The sequence below is a fragment of the Pimephales promelas genome, chromosome 4, assembly GCF_988280905.1.
Source record: "Pimephales promelas chromosome 4, fPimPro1.hap1.1, whole genome shotgun sequence".
NCBI classification, from domain to species: domain Eukaryota; kingdom Metazoa; phylum Chordata; class Actinopteri; order Cypriniformes; family Leuciscidae; genus Pimephales; species Pimephales promelas.
The window spans coordinates 48,053,509-48,072,598 of NC_142772.1; the positions used below are offsets into that span (position 1 = coordinate 48,053,509).

A 19,090-nucleotide genomic window follows, 5' to 3' on the forward strand; every position below is an offset into this window, starting at 1 on the left:
GGTTAAGAAAGTAAGCAGCACACCCCCTTGCAAACCTCTGTGCCAACTGTTATATAACAAAGCTGTTAAAAGAGAAGGGGCCCTAAACGCAACATTATATACGCATCTGTGTGTGTGTGTGTGTGTCTGTTTACAAGAAAGGGCCCTAAACTCAACATTATATATGCCTCTGTGTGTGTGTTTGTGTGCACTGAAAAGTGAGAACTGAATGGATGACATTGAGATTTATGTGTGTGTGTGTGTGTGTGTGTGTGTGTGTGCTTGGTGAACGGCACAGACCTACAAGTGTATTGTGGGTCAGCATATCTGTACTCTGGGATATCTGTACTCTACAAATAATATTAATAAAAGGGTATGTGCTCATTTAGATGTGTGCGTTTTGTGTTATGTACCATATTTTGAAGTGCATTCTGGTGTGTGTGTGTGTGTTTGTACATGTTTTCTATCCCGGTGGGGACTTAAACCTGAATGCACACAGACTCATGGGGACAAATGGACCTAAACTGAGGAAACAAGCTTATAAGTCACACAAAATTAGTTGTTTTTTTGTTTTTTTTTTGTTGTAAAAATGCGAAAGTTTATGGGTCGGTTTAGTGTAAGGGGGCAGAATATACAGTTTGGAGAGTCTCCACAAAGATAGCCAACCGGAAGCGAGTGTGTGTGTAAGGGGCGTGTGTTTATATAACGGGGGGCTGCGCTATATAAGAGTGTGTCGAGGGACTCCGCTCAGAATTCGCTCCTCGAGGCCCAGATTCACACACACACACACACTCCGGACTGAGCTCTGCCGTAGCCATGCCAACCACCGTACTGGGATTGCTGGGAGTTTTGCTCTGCGCCCTTGCTGTTAGTTCTGAGGTCACACCACAGACAGATTTCGACATCGAGAGGGTAAGACTGAGGAATGTATCTAGAACATGTATCCCGCAGATTTGGAATGATTAAGAGACCAGAATATCCTTAACCCTCTAGTGCTCTTTGCATGTTGCATTAATTTTATTTCAATGGAATTAATCTGCTATATTTTAGTTCCATAATGTTTTTTTATTTAATATTTGGTATTTTTGGTGGATTTTGTGGTACTAAATTATATTTACGCTGTATTTATAATCCATTAATTCACTTTTTGAGCATATACCAGAAAATGAAACTTAAACTGTCGTAAATCTTGAATGTTTAGAGCGCAGACTTAAGTTTGATCTCTTTTCAAAGACAACACAAGTTTTGAAAAAATACAGAATTTTACGTTTATTGTTATGAAAAATGTGAAATAAATACTATCTTAAATATTTATATGAAATTTATTTTATCACAACTTTCTTAAATTGTGAGAAAATCAAAGTTGTTTTCAAAATTTGAGCCTGATATTTTTAACCATGAAGAGCACAAATGTGACTATTTCATTAAGGACCATTTAACCTGTTCAAATCACGCCCATGATTTTGTGTGTGTGAGTGTGTTCATATAGCAAGTGTCCAACATTTGTCCCATTCCAATGAAGAAGAAAAAACAAATGTAAAATTTTTCAGTCAAAACTGCACCAAAAGGGAAATGTTGTTGATGCGTGTGTGTCCTTCATATAGGTGGCTGGGAAATGGTACCTGATTGGGTTTGCCACCAATGCAGAGTGGTTTGTCACCCGTAAGGCGCACATGAAGATGGGCATCGCCATGCTGACACCGACCAATGAAGGAGATCTGGAGATGGCTTATTCCAGTCTCAAGTAAGACGAACTGATCACTAAAAATAAGAAACTATTAACAAAACTTTCTCTTGCTTGCACATGTAAATATTTTACCCTCTTGTCCTGTCTTCCCAGATCTGATGGCACATGCTGGAAGATGAACCATCTCGCTCAGAAGTCTGATGTTCCTGGAATATTCAGCTTCCGCAGTGACCGTAAGGAAGACCTGATAGACATGATGAAACACAGTGTAGTGGTTTATACAGGACTCAAATGAGAAATGATGTTTCTTCCACAGGTTGGGAGACTGAAAATCAAATGACCATTGTTGATGTGAAGTATGATGAGTTTGCTTTGATCCACACTGTGAAGACCAAGGCTGGATCCTCCACAGTGCTCAACAAGCTCTACGGTAACACACATTCACATTAACTTGAATTTGTTGCAAGCTGTGAATTCAGATTTTTTTCTTGGGCTTTTCACACTGTGCTTAATCTCAGGTACCCCACTTTAAACCTTGGGTAAAAGATTATGAAACCATGTTCTGTTTATAAAACCCCAGGTTTAGTGTCGCTTTTGTAGTGTTAACCCTGCATCTAGATGGCAAATGTGTGCAGTGCGATATGATCATATTCACATCACATTCTTTAGAAAGTCAATGAAACATAGTAGATATGTAGCCCCGCCACTTTTCCATCACTGTAACGTTACTCGTCGTGTTCTGTCTTCCGGTTTGTATTTCCACAACATGTCGTTAAGATCTTACGGATTTGTGAATGAACCGCACATTTTCAAATCTCCCTGGTCTACTGACATTTAATGTGACATCCACTTCAAACTATAGCTAGCAATGCTCATTATATCTTTAATTAAATCCACTTTACAAGCGAATTACTCTTCAACGGCGATGCTACCAAAAACGGAAGTTAACGGAAATTAACAAAATACTAAAGATGGCGGCGCGCTTGTTTCTCTGGTGAATAAACGATTCGTATCAGTGCTTGAAAGGGGAAAATATAAAACGGTGGTGGAAAACACGAACAGACCGCTTCGTTCTTACCTTTGTAGTTCCAGAAGTCCATTCAGAAAAGACACTTGATCGACAAAGTGTGTAATAATATTGAGAACGCGCATTGTCAGTGCAGGTCGCGTGCTCTCTCTTCCAATCAATGACACACTGACTGAAAACGCAAATAAGTAAATGAGGTCGTTAACCCTGAGTTTAGGATTGTACGTTAGTGTTGGGCGATATGCTCCATTTTCATATCGTCCTATCGTCAGCCTGTGAGATCGGCGATACACGATATTATCGTGAGGGGGCGGGGCTAACTTATTTGATTATTAACTTGATTATTTAGCCTACTCATTCATTTGCTTGTTTTATTAGCCTACTTCGTTTTATATACGAGAATCTTTTTTTCTATTTTGCTAGCAAAGGTGGAGTGTTTATTAATAGGATCAGGTTATTTCCTGGTATAGTGAGGTAAAAAAAAAGAGATCCTAATCCTTTTGTTTGTCAACGGGAAATTTACGGACACATTAGCCTATTCTCATGCCGTTACATGCAGCATTTTGACTAGGGCCTATTTCTGCACGAGATGAAAACACGTTTTAATAATTTCTTGGGTCAGAAAAAGTCGGAGTTTGCGATATGTGTCCCCCTACCAGTGCGCTCTCTGCGCACTTCACATGCGCACTTCATTAAGCACGAAGTACGCGGGTTAATGTGTTTTAAATGCCGGGAGAAACAAGAGCAAGGGCCAAACGTCTAGCTGAGTCGATCGGTTTATACTTATACTTATGACTTGACTCAGATAATTAAGGAAACGTTTACATGATCACATGCATTGTCAAGTTTATTCAACATAATCAGGTTAAGAACGTCGTCGCATGTAAACGCGCTCTATCTCTGAAAGTGAAAGTAAAAACGGACTGCTTTCGGCATCTGCATTAACGCCGCGTTCCCTCAGAGACGACGATGATAACGGTAACTAATAATACTATTTTAGTGATATTATAATTAATACTATTTAGTAATTGTATTGTTTTTAGTGTTGGTGTCATTAAACGTTTTGTTAATGTGTTACGGAAACAAATAGCCTACTGACGAACAACGATGCCGTTTTCATCTTGGATCTGTAGGAAATTGAATTTTGCGTCTGTTAAAACGAGCACTTGATAACTTGTGAATGGATCACCTTGCAATTATATTTTGATGTGGGATGTTTTTTAGTCTGTTTTAAAAACATTCTCTTAGAGGAGTCCTCATTAGTGCGTGTGTTGTTGCAATTGTTATGAGGTGATGTCGTTGCAAATTTAGGCAAGGCAAATTAATTGTAGTTCCTAATATTAATTTAATAACAATACTAGCTTTATAATAATAATAATAGGCCTAATAATAATAATTTAATACATTATGGTAAAAAACGAGCCAATTATCGTATTGATATCGTCAAAGGCATCTGCCATCGGCGATATGTCAGACTATCGTCGATACACGATACTATCGTCTATCGGCACAACCCTATTGTACGTCACCCTATTAATACCCATTAATTGTTAACACTGGGTAAATTATGAGCTTTGTGAAACGAGAAGCAAGATGGATAACCCTGTTTACATGTGGTTTACAATTACATACATAATGACCCAGGGTTAACTGGATCGAGTGTGAAAAGCCCTTCTGATATGAGATTTAAAAAAAAAAAAGGTATTGTGACTCACGTGGTGTACAGAAGTAAAATACATTTCCTGAACCATTGTGCCCTTGAGCAACACACTTGCAGTAAACTGAATCTCTTTACTTCCCCATTCCTCTACTGTCAATTGGCTATGTTATTCTTTCATCAATTTATTTAAAAATGTAATAACTCTAAACAAGGTCCCATCATAGTGCATTAACTAACAATGAGCAATACATTTCTTACCGGCTTATTTCTTATCTTTTAACATTTAGTTGTCCTTTTTTTTTTTGTTAGTTCATGTTAGCTCAAGACAATTTAACAGGTATAACTTGATTTTATATTGGTAAATACTGAAATTAACATGAACTAAGATTAATAAATCATATGCCTTAAAAGTATTATTGTAAAATGTTTGTTGTTGAACATCATGTTACAGAGGTAAATGGATTATGAATGCCCTTTCTAATCTAACTTAAATTTTAGCCTGTAATGTGTAGGCTACTGTAAAAAAAACAAGATCAAAAAACGAAAACTATTTACCAAGTTTTGCATTGATTCTGGCTTTAGTTAATACAGTTTTTGACATCTCGATGTGCTTGTACTGTTTTTGTAGGCCGAACATCCGACCTGAGACAGGATATCTTGGACAAGTTCAATGCGTTTTCTCTGGAGCAAGGCATTCTGCCGGAGAACATCTCCATCCTGCCTAAGAATGGTAAAACATTGTGTGTTTAGAAAGCATGCATCAGATGAATAACCTCTTCAGACCTGACCTGACCATCTTTTCTCTCTAGATGAGTGCCCTTGATCTGCTGAATTGAAGATCCTGATTCCTGACAGACTCATGACTGTAGTGAAACATTTAGTGTGCCCTCTAGTGTTACACTCGTCCCTTTATCCTTCTTAAAGGTCTTTTCTTCATGAGTTTGGACCAATAAAATCTTTTTTGAATCTCTGTAATGTGGCTTTTTTAATGTTCTTCACTTTAAAAAAAAAAAAATGTTTTTTTTTAAGAAAATTCACTATAAAAGGTTATTTATTGGAGCCTAAAATGCTTCTATGAAATCACTGCGAAAAAACACCATTTGGAGCCTTTATTTTTAAGAGCGTGTGATATTATGATTACTTTTAAAATCAGTTACACTGTATAAAAAATAATAATAAAAAGTTGTCTTAAATTAAGTACAATCAACTTGGATTTTTACGTCATTTCAAATTAAATGACATTAAACTGACTAAAAAAATTAGTTGAATCTTGTTGAGTTAAAGCAATGTAAAAACATACTTTTTCATAACTTATTGATTATATAAGGAAATTGCAATGGCACAGTAAAAACAGCATATGTACGGGTGCTCTTAAAACTGTTGAGGCATAAACTGAAGAAAAGGGTAGAGAAGATCAAAAACAAGAGCAGTCTGATTCTACTCATTCAAACTAAATGAAATACTGAAAAAATGAAATAACACATGAAAGTGTGAAAATTAAAAACACCCATTTAGAACCTTTATTTTTAAGAGCGTGTGATATTATGATTACTTTTAAAATAAGTTACACTGGGAAAAAAATTTAAATTATTTTTAAAAAGCTGCCTTAAATTAAGTACACTCAACCTAGATATTTTTTATTTGGTTTTTTTTACAATGTTACTGATTTTTTTAGTCAGTTTTTTAGCCAGTTTTACAGTGTTACTCATTTTTTTGTCAGTTTAATGTCATTTAATTTGAAATGACTTAAACATCTAAGTTGACTGTACTTAATTTAAAGCAACTTTTAAGTCATTTCAAATTAAATGACATTAAACTGACTTAAAAAATCTACTCGAATGAAATACTGAAAAAAATAATTACACATGGAAGTATGAAAATTAAAAACACCCATTTGGACCCTTTATTTTTAAGAGCGTGTGATATTATGATACTGTAAAAAAAAAATTAAGTACAATTAACTTGGATTTTTAAGTCATTTCAAATTAAATGACATTAAACCGACTTAAAAAAATCTAATCGAATGAAATACTGAAAAAAAATAATTACATATGGAAGTATGAAAATTATATAATGAACAAAAATGCACATCATTTTTGTTTTTCAAAGTTGTCTATACCAGCTCGTCTCGTCATGGTGTGTCCAAAATATTTGACTGGTACCAAATTCATATTAATGCATAAATAATAAATCACTTCACAGTAAATAGCTTTGACTAAAACCATCTCCCACATGAATAAATGTAAATGGGAAGCATTTATAAAAAGACCCTGAATCACACTTCCACAATAAACAGAGAATGCAGGAAAATACTTTGCCTTTTATTTCCTTTTTTTTTATCATTTTTAAACAAATGTGAAGATACATCCATGACAACACAAAGTTCTGAACTCCTCTTTCCAAAGTGTTTACATCTACACTCTCTCTTTACAGATCTGTGTACAAAACAATAAGTTATAGTCCCATAGATTCCTACTTACATTTAACTATACAACAAAGTTTAAACGGTGACCAAATAAATATCTGCAGTATAAAAATGATCACAGGGAGAGGAAGAGGCCCGGGAACGTTAGGAGGAAGTGCTTCGGTCAGCGAGCGCAGCGACCGATTCCCTTCCCGACCAATGGCATCGTTTGAGCGAGAAGAAGGTGTGGCCCTCGTCGTTACTAATGGTGCGGTTCGGACACAAACAGAGGCTTTTTCGAGTTCCTTTGGAAACCTCTAGCCAATCACATGCAAAGCTGGGTATGACATCATCCATCACAGGTTGGTGGAATTTTGATCCAAATTCTTGTTTCAATTAACGTCACATACACACACAAAACAGAGCATTTCCAACATGATTTGCCTTGTCAATTCCAGTTTTTAGTTTGCCTTAGTAACTGTAAGGGGACGCCAGCTTGAGAGAGGTCTGACGTCGACTATTAAGACTATTAGTAGGTATCAGGAGGCTATACTGTGTGTATTTGCATTGACCGCACATGAACACGACTTGGAACGGTCACTCGAAGGGTTAAAGGTGAGAGGTTATTAATGACGACCGCAAACATATCTGATGCATTGCTTTGAGAATAAACCAGGAAACTCTGCTATCCCTCTATAATACACACACACACAGAAATATGATCATTTCTAATCTTTACTGCATGTTGTGTACACTGATGAGGGAACGCTTGGCCCGATATACGGTCATTAAAAATGCTTTTGCAAGACATGATTGGCAAACTGAACCTTATATAGTGATCAGAATTCATATGGCTGAATATCTCTCTCTAAAAAATAAAAAAAGTAAAATACACAAATTCTCAAGTCAAATTTCACCCCAAAAACAAGAGATTAAAATAATAAATTATATTTCCAATCTATTAAGTTTTGCATTGAGACACTTGAAAATATTTGTACTCATATATTATATAACGGTAGTAATGGCATTGCAGTAAAATACTTTTATATTTTATTGTACAGTAATGAAAACACCATTTTCAACATTTATTCTTATTTAATTCCTATGCTTATAATGCATTTTAATGGTGATATCATAACTGTAATCTAAAAATACTTACTGAAATACAATACTTTTGTGCTAATTTAAACACAAATCAGAAAATACTACCATTGTGTTTTGTTTATCTCTTGATTGTTGGGTTAAAAATGACCCAAGCGTCCCATTAAGTCAACATGTTTAGTAAGTTCTGTGGTCCCATACATCCAAATGAAATGCATTTAAATCAACTCACAACATGAGAAAACATTTACCCTTGCATGATTAAAATCTGTCCTCTGTTACCATAGAATTCAAGCTTTCTTTAAATCAAAAAGGGAGTATATGGTCTCACATACCCAAAATGCATTGCTGCAGTCTCGCGCTGTTCTGACGCGAGTTCAGCATGCGCTCAAAATGACCAACAATGATAGCAAAGTGAAGGCAGAGAACTGTGTTTAAAACAACTTTGTTCTGGAGGTGAATAGACTTGATCCAGCAAGTTAAAACTAAATTAAAAAGAAATGCAGCAGTAGACAACTAGTTCTGCATAAACCTTAAAGGAATAGTTCACCTAAAAGAAAAATTATATTACCGTGTATTTTCAAAGAGATTTAAAACGATTTGAAAATGTCAAGATTTTCCTACCATATATATATATAGTAACTGAAAAGCTCCAAACGGACAAAAAAAAAGCAATAAAAGTCGTAAATATGACTTATGTTGTTACAATTATTCCAATATATGTGACTTCTAAGAAACAGAGCAAAAGTTAAAGGGATAGTTCACAAAAAAAAACTAAAATATTGTCATTTACTCACTCCCAACTTGTTCCAAACCTGTTTTAATGTCTGTATTAATAACATTTTTCTGTATTAAGAGACTTTTTTTTTTGGTCCCCATTGACTTCTATTGTATTTTTTTTCTACACTATAGAAGTCAATGGGGACCAAAAACTACTTTATTACAAAAATTCTTCAAAATACCATTTTTTATGTTAAATAGAAGAAAGAACTTAATGCGGGTGTGGAACAACTTTAGTAAATGACAACAATTTAAATTTTTTGGTTGAACTGTCCCTTTAAATCACATGAAAGCCTCCATTTTTTAGCAAATACTCAACGCATTCTCATCCCAGGTCATCATATACTGACGCTTTTGCCAATGCGTATACATCCAACGGTGCCTTTTTATGAGCTTGTGACTATAATGAAAATGGGAAAAACATGAAAGTGATTGTGAGTAAATGACGACTTCACTTTTAGGGTGAACTATTCCTTTCAAACACATTAGTTGTTACAGATGTAGTCGTTTGATTCTCCACCAGATCAATCATGATGAACGCTTCCTGCTATCATTACAGATTTGTGAGACCACACATTCCCCATTACCCTGTCCTGATCATACTAACATTGCAAAATAAGAGTGCCTGGTAATTTCCAACGTTTTTCCGAACATTAAAAACATTTCCTGGTGTCCACGTTTTTAAGCAGGTATCAAGCAGACGGACATGCTAGTAAAGTGCAAGATTGAGTGAGAAATCCATCACATGGTCCTATACTCAAAAAGCATTTCGATTTCAGCGTGAACGCAAGACTCAAAAATGCTTCAGGAATATGCACCTGATCCCAGAGGCTGGACGTACACATTAGTTTCATCAAACATAAAACGGTTAAAGTTAAAGGAATAGTCCACCCAAAACAAAAATGTCATTATTTACTAATACTCACCCTCAAATCGCATGCGGTTTTATTTCCTAGAGAAGAGAGGAAAATGTAAGTGTATAACACCTTAAATTTGGGGTTGTCCTCACAAAAAATGTTTCACGACTTGACAAGATCTGGAATATAGTGCATAAAGACTATTATTATGGTGCTTTTTAGAGCATTTATGATAAGAAACATTGGTAACACTTTACAATAAGGTTCATTAGTTAACATTAACTACGTTAGATAGCGAAGTGAACTGTCTTACAAAGTTCTCAATGCTTCGTTTTGCGTGTATGGACCCTCATTATGTTACTGTGTTAGTGTGGGGCTATTTTGAGCCTTGTTAGTGGTATAAACTAGCGATTTCTTTTTACTTAGTCAAAACCCCCATTGCTAGCATTATACGCTAAACAGTTTTTAGAGATAAAACTCTTTAAATTCGATTATCATGAAAACAAATATCAGATAACGATTGACTAGGTACCGATGTTTTGTTAGACCAAATGTTCATTGTTCGCCGGAGTTCTCCTTTAATCTTTGTTCATGTTAATTTAAACATTTACTAACACTATTAAAATCTTGTTAACATTAGTTAATGCACTGTGAACTAACAATGAGCAGCTTTATTTGTATTAACTAACATTAACAAAGATTAACAAATACAGTATTGCTCATGGTTAGTTAAAGGGTAACTAAACCCCTGGTCAGAGCCTGGCTCCACCCACTGGCAATATTTGAAAAGCGGAGATGGAGGGGACGAAATAGACGCTAAAATACTCTATCCTGATCGTTTTCAATACTCACAATTCCAATTCCTGACTCCCTAAAGTGGTTTTGACGACACAAGATAGTTTTTATACTGCCAAGGGCGTGGTGAGCTGAAACCTGCGTGCGTCACGAAGTGCGGAACATCCAATAGGAAAATTCAACTGCAGTAGCCACGTTCAACCTGAAGAGGGCAGCACTGAGCAAAGACGTTTTTACGCCATATATTGTAGAAATAGAACACTTTATAAACAAATGTCAAAAAAGTTACTCGAATCAATGACTGGTTTTAATAAAGATCCATTCTTACAGATCATTAACTAAAAAAAGTTGGTTTAGTGTTTAGCAGTGTTGTAGCCTCGAGACCATATTTTAATGGTCTTGGTCTTGTCATGGACTCGTGTGCATTTGGACTCGGAATTGACTCGTACTCGAACATTTTTTTTTTAGGACTCGGACTTATTCCCGAGTCCACTCGAGTTCAATTCAAAATATTTTTCATGATTATTAATGTATGTTAATAAAATATTTATTTAAATTGATTGACACGCCCAGTGATTGGTGATTTTCTAGTGCGCAACTGCGCATGACAAATTGTAATAAAATTACTTTTAACACCACCTACTATGCGGCCTTTTTACCCGAAACTGATCATATTTGTTAAACTCTAAGTAAATTCAGTAAAAAAAAGGGTTTCTCTAAGTAAATAAAAGTAAATTAGGTAATCAACCCTCACTGGTCTCGGTCTCGACTCGGACTCGACCGTCTCTGGTCTCGGACTCGACTCTCTATGGACTCGGTCTCGACTCGGACTCGACTCTCTCTGGTCTTGCCTCGACTCGGACCGAGTGAGGTGGTCTCGACTACAACACTGGTGTTTAGTTACTCTTTAACTAACGAACGTTATTGTAAAGTGTTACCGAAAAGCATAAATAAAATATCATAATAATGTACTAAATTAAATATTAGGCCAATATAAAATGCAAAAAAATATATTCTCTTTTTTTAATTAGCTAAAAAAACGGTTTTGCACAACATGAGGGCGAGTGAATGACGACCCCTTCGATTTTCAGGTGAACTATTCCTTTAAGACTGCAAACCATGTGATCATTTAGCATAAAGCATGTTCATATGCACGCTCTCGCATACAGACACAACACACACACACGTGCGCGCGCTGCTATGCATGAAAGGTCTTTGCAAGAGTTTCTAGCATGAGGGATTTCAAATCAATGGTTGTTTAGTGTCTTTACGGAAGTGAGCGGAGGAAGGTGTTCATTCTCCCGGCACCATGTCTTTATGGTGTCTCATAATGTGCTGGTTTTTCTCCGAAGGCCTCCGGAAGCCCTTGGAGCAGTACTGACAGCGGTGAGGATAGTCTTTCGTGTGGATGGAAATAACGTGTCTTTTGAAGCCAGACGCGTCTCCCGTGCTGTAGTCGCAATACTGACACTGATACACACGCCTTTCCCGCGGACCCTTGGAGCCGATGGCTTTCTTTACCGAGGGCGCCGCTAACTGCGCCGCCCCTATAGTCCTCTTGGGGGGGCTCTTTTCTGTGGGCGGGGCTTGTGGTGGTGGCGACGACTCGGAAGTGGGCGGAGTCGGTTGTTGCGACGTCTGTTGTTGCTGCTGCTCCTTCGTGTGAACGGATAAGATGTGCCGGCTGAGTACGAACGGGTCCGCGATCTTAAAGTTGCAGTGGCGGCACTGGTGCAGTTTCTTGGCTTTGTGCGACGCGGAGTGTTTCTTAAGCTCGGACGGCCGGTGGAAGCCTTTCCCGCAGATGGCGCACTTGTGCGGGTAGTCTTTAGTGTGCACGGAAATGACGTGCCGTTTCAGGTCGCTGGAGTTGGAGCTGCGATGGTCGCAGTGGTTGCACTGGTGTCCGCGGGCGTCCTCGTGCGTCGCGGCGTGTTGCGTCAGCTCGTCCTCCTCGGCGAACGTCTGACCGCAGCGCTCGCAGCGAAACGGAAGCTCGCGGCTGTGCTTCGTTTTCACGTGCGTTTTTAGGTTGGACGAATCGGCGGATTTGTAATCGCAGTACATGCACGAGTACGGCTTCTCGCCGGTGTGCGTGCGCATGTGTTTTTTGAGCTCCGACGGGTGGCGGAAACCTTTCCCGCATTCCACGCATATGTGCGGGAAGCTCTTACTGTGAACGGCCAGCAGGTGGCGATTGAGCAGCCCTTGCTCGGCAGTCTCGTAATCGCAAAACTTGCACTTGTGCGTCTTGGCCGTGGCGGCAGGAGGAGAAGGCGACGCGATCGCCGTGGGCGTTTTCTGTTCGCGGTGGTGGTGCTGGAGACGGTGCGAGAACAGCGCCGCCTGCTGGTGAAACTCTTTCCCGCAGGTCTCGCATTCGAACGGCGCTTTGTTGCTGAGCGCGTGGACCTCCATGTGGTTGTGCAGACTGGCTTTTTTGTTGGTGGTGAAGTCGCAGTCCGTGCACTGGTACTTTTTGCGACTCAACACGTCCTGGTGGTGGTTGCGAGTGTGTCGCTTCAGGAAGCCGCGCGATTTGAACTTCTTACCGCACAGCATGCAGGGGTAGACCGTCAGAGGCTGTCCGTACGGGCCGATGATGATCGCTGGGGAGGAACGAGAGATGCGGACAGTGAGAGGATGAAGGAAAATTTGTTTTGTAGCTCACATTATGCAGATTGAACTAAAACTATAAAAAGAAGCATTTATGTTAATTGAAATCAAATATATTAAATTCAATTCAATTCACATTTATTTGTATAGCGGTTTTCACAATTCGCATCGTTTCAAAGCAGCTTTACATAGAGTGATCTGTTATCAGAGGTTACTTCGATGTATTTTCAAGTGTACAGTTGGGATGCGCAAAGATTAATCGCATCCAAAATAAGTGTGTGTTTACATAATATATGTGTGTGTAGTGTGTATAATTAATTTGTATATATAAATATCCACACATGCATGTATATATTTAAGAAATATGTGCATATATTTTATATATATTTATTCACAATTAATATTATATATAAATATAAATATTTGATATATTAATAACACATTTAAGAAATATGTGCATGTATATATTTTATATATATTTATTCACAATTAATATTATATACAAATATAAATATTTGATATATTAATAACACATTTTTCTTAAATATATACATGCATGTGTGGGTATTTATATATACAAATTAATTATACACACTACACACACATATATTATGTAAACACAGACTTTTATTTTGGATGCGATTAATCGCGATTAATCGTTACCCATCCGTAGTGTACAGTTACAGGGTTTCTGCAGGTTTCACAAAGTCAAATTTAAGACTTAAGACCATTATGAATGAAATTTAAGACCTATATCATGACAAAAAAAAAAAACGTACAAAGGAAACATGTAACGAGTCTCAAAATTATTTGCAAAGTAATTTAATTTATTCAAACTGAACATTCAGCAAAAATCAGTACAAACGGTCCCGTGATTTTGTACATTTTTGTAAATTATGGCTAAACTTCCACGTCCCCATAGCCGAATAAAATCCGTATTATGTCTGTCTGTGGTATCTGAGATACCCACCAATAACACAAAACTGAAAACTGATTGGCTGTTGCATGTTGGTCTATTTTGTAGTCATAATACAGCAAATTAAGAACTACAACTACGTAATATAATTTTTTTTAAAAATCATTCCAAAGCGCTGCAGGAGCATTTCAATGAGATTTACATGGACATAGGAAAATTAAGACCCATTTAAAAAGATTTAAGACCTAGGACACAATACTTCAGCAAATTTAAGACTTTTTAAGGCCTTAAATTGTGATTTTGAAATTTTAGACTTTTTAAGTATATTTTCATTCTGTATATCAGTCATATCAGTATATTTTCATTCTGATGTGAACTCCTCCTGTAAGCAGTCCAGTGGCAGGTGTGTGTGTGTGCGCTAATACCTGTCTGGACCTGTCGGGGTTCGGCTCGTCTCTTCTTGCCGTGTTGCCGGTTGAGTTTGTCCAGTGCGTCCGACTCGTCGATGTGCAATAACGCGCTCGCTGCACCGTTACGGTTCTCACAGCCCTCGTCCGCACCTGCTTATGACATCAGCATATCCAAAAATGATTTATGACTCGATGACATCCTAATGAATGCAAGATCACAACGTTAAATGCTCATATCAGTCAACCACTATAATCAAACACAACATGAGAGCACAGGAAGTGTGTTTCTGCAACACGGTTTCTACTTTCAAACATGAAATGCATAATTAAACTCAGATTAACCAGCACTTCCATCACATTTGACATGAAGGTTTCTAGTGTTTGTCCAGCACATTAAAGAAAGGCTATTTTGACATTTCATCACTGCTGGGTTGACAATATCAATTTCAAATTTTAATTAATCTTTATGTGCGAACATAACTTCCGAAAACATTATTTCTAAGCGCATGCCACCCAATAAATCAAAATATTCTTGTTGCTTTGTTGATATGAAAAAAGTATTGCAAATTCCATCAGTTTTATTACAAAATCCAAACAATAAATGACGTATTGGTGGTGTGACACTTTACCTGTTTATTATCCTCTTTATTTAATGTATGTTTGAATAAATGTCATGAAAGTTAATGTTTAAATGTTTATATTTAAAAATTAGAAGAATATATCAGAAAAAAATATTATTATAAAGACAATATAAATTTTGTTGTAAATATGCAATTTAAATTACTTTCTTATTTCTTCTTCTTATTATTATTATTAAATCTAAAAATAAATGGCAATTGAATTTAGTAGTTTGGACTTGTGTTGTCCATTTTAAACTTTAATATTATAGAATTATCCCAAATATATGTATAGTTTACAGCATTAGTCGAGATTATTTTCCATAGAGAAAAATGAACATGTTCTGTACCTGATATATATTTAAAAAATAGAATATATCATAAAAAAGTGATTATTATAAAGACAATATAAATATTGTTGTAAATATGCAATTTAAATGACTTTGACTTTTTTATTTGACTCTTTCTTATTATTATAATATCTAAAAATAAATGGCAATTGAATTTAGTAGTTTCGACTTGTGTTGTCCATTTTAAACTTTAATATTATAGAATTATACCAAAGATTGAAAAATTGGCATGTTCTGTACCTGATATATATTTAAAAAAAAATAGAATATATCATAAAAAAGTTATTATCATAAAGACAATATAAATATTGTTGTAAATATGCAATTTAAATGACTTTTGACTTTTTTATTTGACTCTTTCTTATTATTATAATATCTAAAAATACATGGCAATTGAATTTAGTAGTTTCGACTTGTGTTGTTCATTTTAAACTTTAATATTATAGAATTATACCAAAGATTGAAAAATTTACATGTTCTGTACCTGATATATATTTAAATCATGAGTCAATAGCCAGCCCTACATTTCATAATTCCTGGTGTTGTTGGTAGTCAACAGACACTGGCTTGTTTAAGTTCCTGTTTTCCTACATGATCTGTGTTTGTGAAATGAGGAAGCGTCGCGTGTCCTGACCGTATGCCGCTGCCCACGCCACAGGCATGAAGTCCTTGCTCAGGGCGGTGCCATCATACGGCCGGTCATGAGGAACCGGCTCCTCTCCTCCAACCACCACCTCCATGTACACCTCATCCGAGAGCTTAGAGCCTCCTGCACACACACACACACACAACCAAACAAAAACACACCGAAATATTCAATAACAGTGTCAAAATTTAAATCATAATGTTGGCAGAGACATCATCCATATAAGTAGAATGTTTCACGCCAATTCAATCTTTCAAATCAAAGTTTCATCATTGAAAACATATTGAATTTGTAGCTTAGTAAATCAAACAGGGACAATAATGACGGGTTCGACAAGTTCCCAGAAAGTTGCATAATTTGACATTTGCAGAACAGAAAGAACGAAGCGTTTTGAGATGAAACTAAGAGGCTATTTGAGCTTTTGCACACATGAAGAGATGGGCGGCATAGCTAAAATCTTAAAGCTCAGTGTGAATTACTTTACACCAGTAATGCTAAACATCACAATATAGTTATTTATGCTGGAAATGTAAGTACTTAAAATATTATATTAAAGGCACACCGTGTAACTTTTAGCCAAAAGTTACACAAGTTATTTACAACAGTACAAGTACTCCACAACGCCTCTATGGGTCACTGTTTGACAAAAACGGAATTTCTACATAGTGTGCCTTTAAAGGTGCCATCTAACATCATAAATCAAATCCTACTCCATATTCCATAACAGATGGGGGCAGTATACCTCCAAAAAATGACTTGTGCTCCTACCATCGCGCATGTTATTCAAATCATTTGACATGATAGTAAAAGGTTGGAAGACCGCAGTTTCACGTGGAACATTTGGAGATTTTTAGAGATCAGAGACTCAATGAACTAAACACTAGAGTGAACTAAACTAAACACTATGAATCTCAACACTAAATGATGAAGACCGCCTCATAGATCTCAAAAACAAGCTGGTGCATTTCGACGGTATGGGAAAATAAAAGCTTGGGCAATTATTTGAAGTTTATGGTATTCATTTTGTTCATATTACACTTTTATTGTTAGTGAATTAATTTGACAGACAGCATTCGCTGATGTTGATCAAGCTAGCGCCGTGAATTCACCGTGAGACACACGCAATTGACACTTAGCAAGCAGGTTAGTTAAGCTCTCAGATTCTGTCAATTATATTACGCAATTCAAAGAATAAATACCGTTTTGGCGCTTGTACATGTTACACTACAGATCCCTAGCGCACGTGAACCGATCGTCTCTACTAGCTGGAAAAAGAACACGAACACTGGTGAAAGATACAGTATGCTACAACTTACCAAAATGTATTCCTCATGCATAATGTCGACCAATCATTTTTTGAACTCTTCCCTGAACTGAAATGTAGTAATTGGCTGTATTTCCACTCGACTGACATCAGGTTCAAGTACACACACAAGCCGGCGCGAGCGCGACTCACTCGCGTATTGCAGTTTGGCTGGTGCTAACGTTGCCCGTCCGCATACCGCCTCCCATGGCCGGAACTGGTATTACGATACCTGCCGGGCCGGGGCTAGTAATTTAGCATGCTAATTCAGGTTAATATCTCGGCAGCACTATAACTTGTCAGTTTTTTAATGACATCTTTGCACTTATTTCTTCTCATTCTTTTGATGCGTGTAGCTCATTTTTCGTATATTGTTACCTCAATTATTGTATATGGCACCTTTAAATAAAATAGATTTTAATACAAAATTGTATTAAATAATCATGTATAAATGCCTATTTTTGGATAAATCAGTGAAAAAAAAAATACTGAAATAATAAACAAAAAGTGATGTCAGTTTTTTTGTTTCAGTTTGTTGAGTTACTAAAACTGAAATAAAAATTAAAAAAAAAAAAAAAACTAGTAAAATAGTAAAATAGAGGGGATCAGGCCGTGAGTGCAGAGACATCTCTGCGTGAGTGCTATTTACGACAGTACAAGTACTCCACAGCGACTCTAGGGGTCACAGTTTGACAAAAACGGAAATCCTGCATAGTGTGCCTTTAACAACACCTCATATATTCAATGCTTGCAATTATATCAGCCTCGGTATAGACGTCAGACCTGATGCCACATTTCTACTGTTCAATTGTATATACAGTTGTATACACCCAGATGCGTTAGATAATCAGTGCGAGTCTCTCACCATCAGTCTGTGTATGATGACCGTCTCCCACAGACATGTAGACCATCTTCTCTCTCAGCGGACGAATCACAGGCTCAGCCAGAGCGACGGCCTCGTTCTCACTGAGGTCCACCGTCTCTCCTGCACACAAATCAAGCGACACACAATTACTCGCCGATCTGGAGTTATTAAAGTGACACACGGGTCACAGATCAGGGCTTTTTAGGGATGAAACTATAAAATCCAAAACTATAAAATTATATAAATAATACAAAAGTAACACTGACTCAATCTCTTGACTCACCGAGGTCGTCCTCTCCCGAGTCTGCTTTAAAGATGTAAACTTTAATGACTTCCTGTCCGTCCTCATCTTTCTCCACCTCCTGGTCATCTATCGCCCCCTCTACCGTCACCTCCTCTCCGTCTCCCGACACCATCTTACCGGCGTCGTCCACTACAGGAAGGAAGACAGACCACCATAAACATTATGAACAGATCATTAGTTCTATGCCAGAAAAACTAATGAAGGGAAAGAAGTCCAAAAAGATTTGATTCAACTGACTGAAATTAACAGGAAATAAACTCTAAGCTAAGCGAATGAGATAGTTAACCAATAAAATAAATTAATTAGAGACGAATGAATGAATGAATGAACAAACAAAAAAAACTGATTGATTGAATAAACAAATGAACAACAACTGAACTGGTATCTTAGTGAATGAACGAATAAATGATCAAAAGAACTATGGGTGGTTAACCAATGAAATACATGAATTAGACACAAATGAACAAATAAAATGAATGAACGAAGAAAAAACTGACTGAATAAATAGACTATATAGACTAGCAACTAAGCGAGTGAACGAACAAATGAGCAAATTAACTAGTTAACCAACCAATAGAATAAATTAATCAGAAACAAATGAATAAACAAAAGAACTGATTGAATAAACAAACAACAACAAATAAACTGGACATTTACTGAGTGAACGAACAAATGAGCGAATTAACTAGTTAACCAATAGAATAAATGAATTAGAAACGAATTAACAAATAAATGAACGAATTAACAAAAAACTGATTGGAATAAATGAATAA

The 19,090-nt window shown here is 36.7% G+C and overlaps 2 protein-coding genes across 4 annotated transcripts in view; one reads left to right on the forward strand and one right to left on the reverse strand.

The window, feature by feature from the left end:
* Window positions 1–719: 719 nt before the first annotated feature.
* Window positions 720–5,323, forward strand: LOC120471715 (lipocalin). Of its 2 annotated transcripts, XM_039661616.2 has the most exons (6): window positions 720–891; window positions 1,584–1,723; window positions 1,820–1,899; window positions 1,983–2,096; window positions 4,982–5,083; window positions 5,163–5,323. In XM_039661616.2, the coding sequence occupies exons 1-6, from the start codon at window positions 796–798 to the stop codon at window positions 5,174–5,176; spliced, it is 546 nt and encodes a 181-aa protein (XP_039517550.2). In that variant the 5' UTR covers window positions 720–795; the 3' UTR covers window positions 5,177–5,323. The 2 variants fall into 2 exon arrangements, with proteins under 2 accessions (XP_039517550.2, XP_088986761.1); XM_089130635.1 differs by lacking the exon at window positions 5,163–5,323 and having other exon boundaries at window positions 738–891; window positions 4,982–5,103.
* Window positions 5,324–6,653: 1,330 nt separating this feature from the next.
* The window catches only part of LOC120471721 (zinc finger Y-chromosomal protein 1), a 17,034-nt gene continuing 4,597 nt past the window's right edge, over window positions 6,654–19,090 (reverse strand). For both annotated transcript variants that reach the window (XM_039661621.2, XM_089130636.1), the window contains exons 4-8: window positions 18,297–18,446; window positions 18,014–18,133; window positions 15,834–15,968; window positions 14,248–14,382; window positions 6,654–12,899 (exon numbers count right to left, since the gene is read on the reverse strand). In XM_039661621.2, the coding sequence (XP_039517555.2) occupies window positions 11,584–12,899; window positions 14,248–14,382; window positions 15,834–15,968; window positions 18,014–18,133; window positions 18,297–18,446 (1,856 nt within the window). In that variant the 3' untranslated portion in view covers window positions 6,654–11,583. The remainder of the gene's footprint in view (window positions 12,900–14,247; window positions 14,383–15,833; window positions 15,969–18,013; window positions 18,134–18,296; window positions 18,447–19,090) is intronic.

Coding starts and splice junctions, on each gene's coding strand:
- LOC120471715 (XM_089130635.1), top strand. CDS start 796: ATGCCAACCACCGTACTGGGATTGCTGGGAGTTTTGCTCTGCGCCCTT. Junction 892..1,583: donor CAGATTTCGACATCGAGAGG/GTAAGACTGAGG, acceptor TCCTTCATATAG/GTGGCTGGGAAATGGTACCT. Junction 2,097..4,981: donor AGTGCTCAACAAGCTCTACG/GTAACACACATT, acceptor CTGTTTTTGTAG/GCCGAACATCCGACCTGAGA.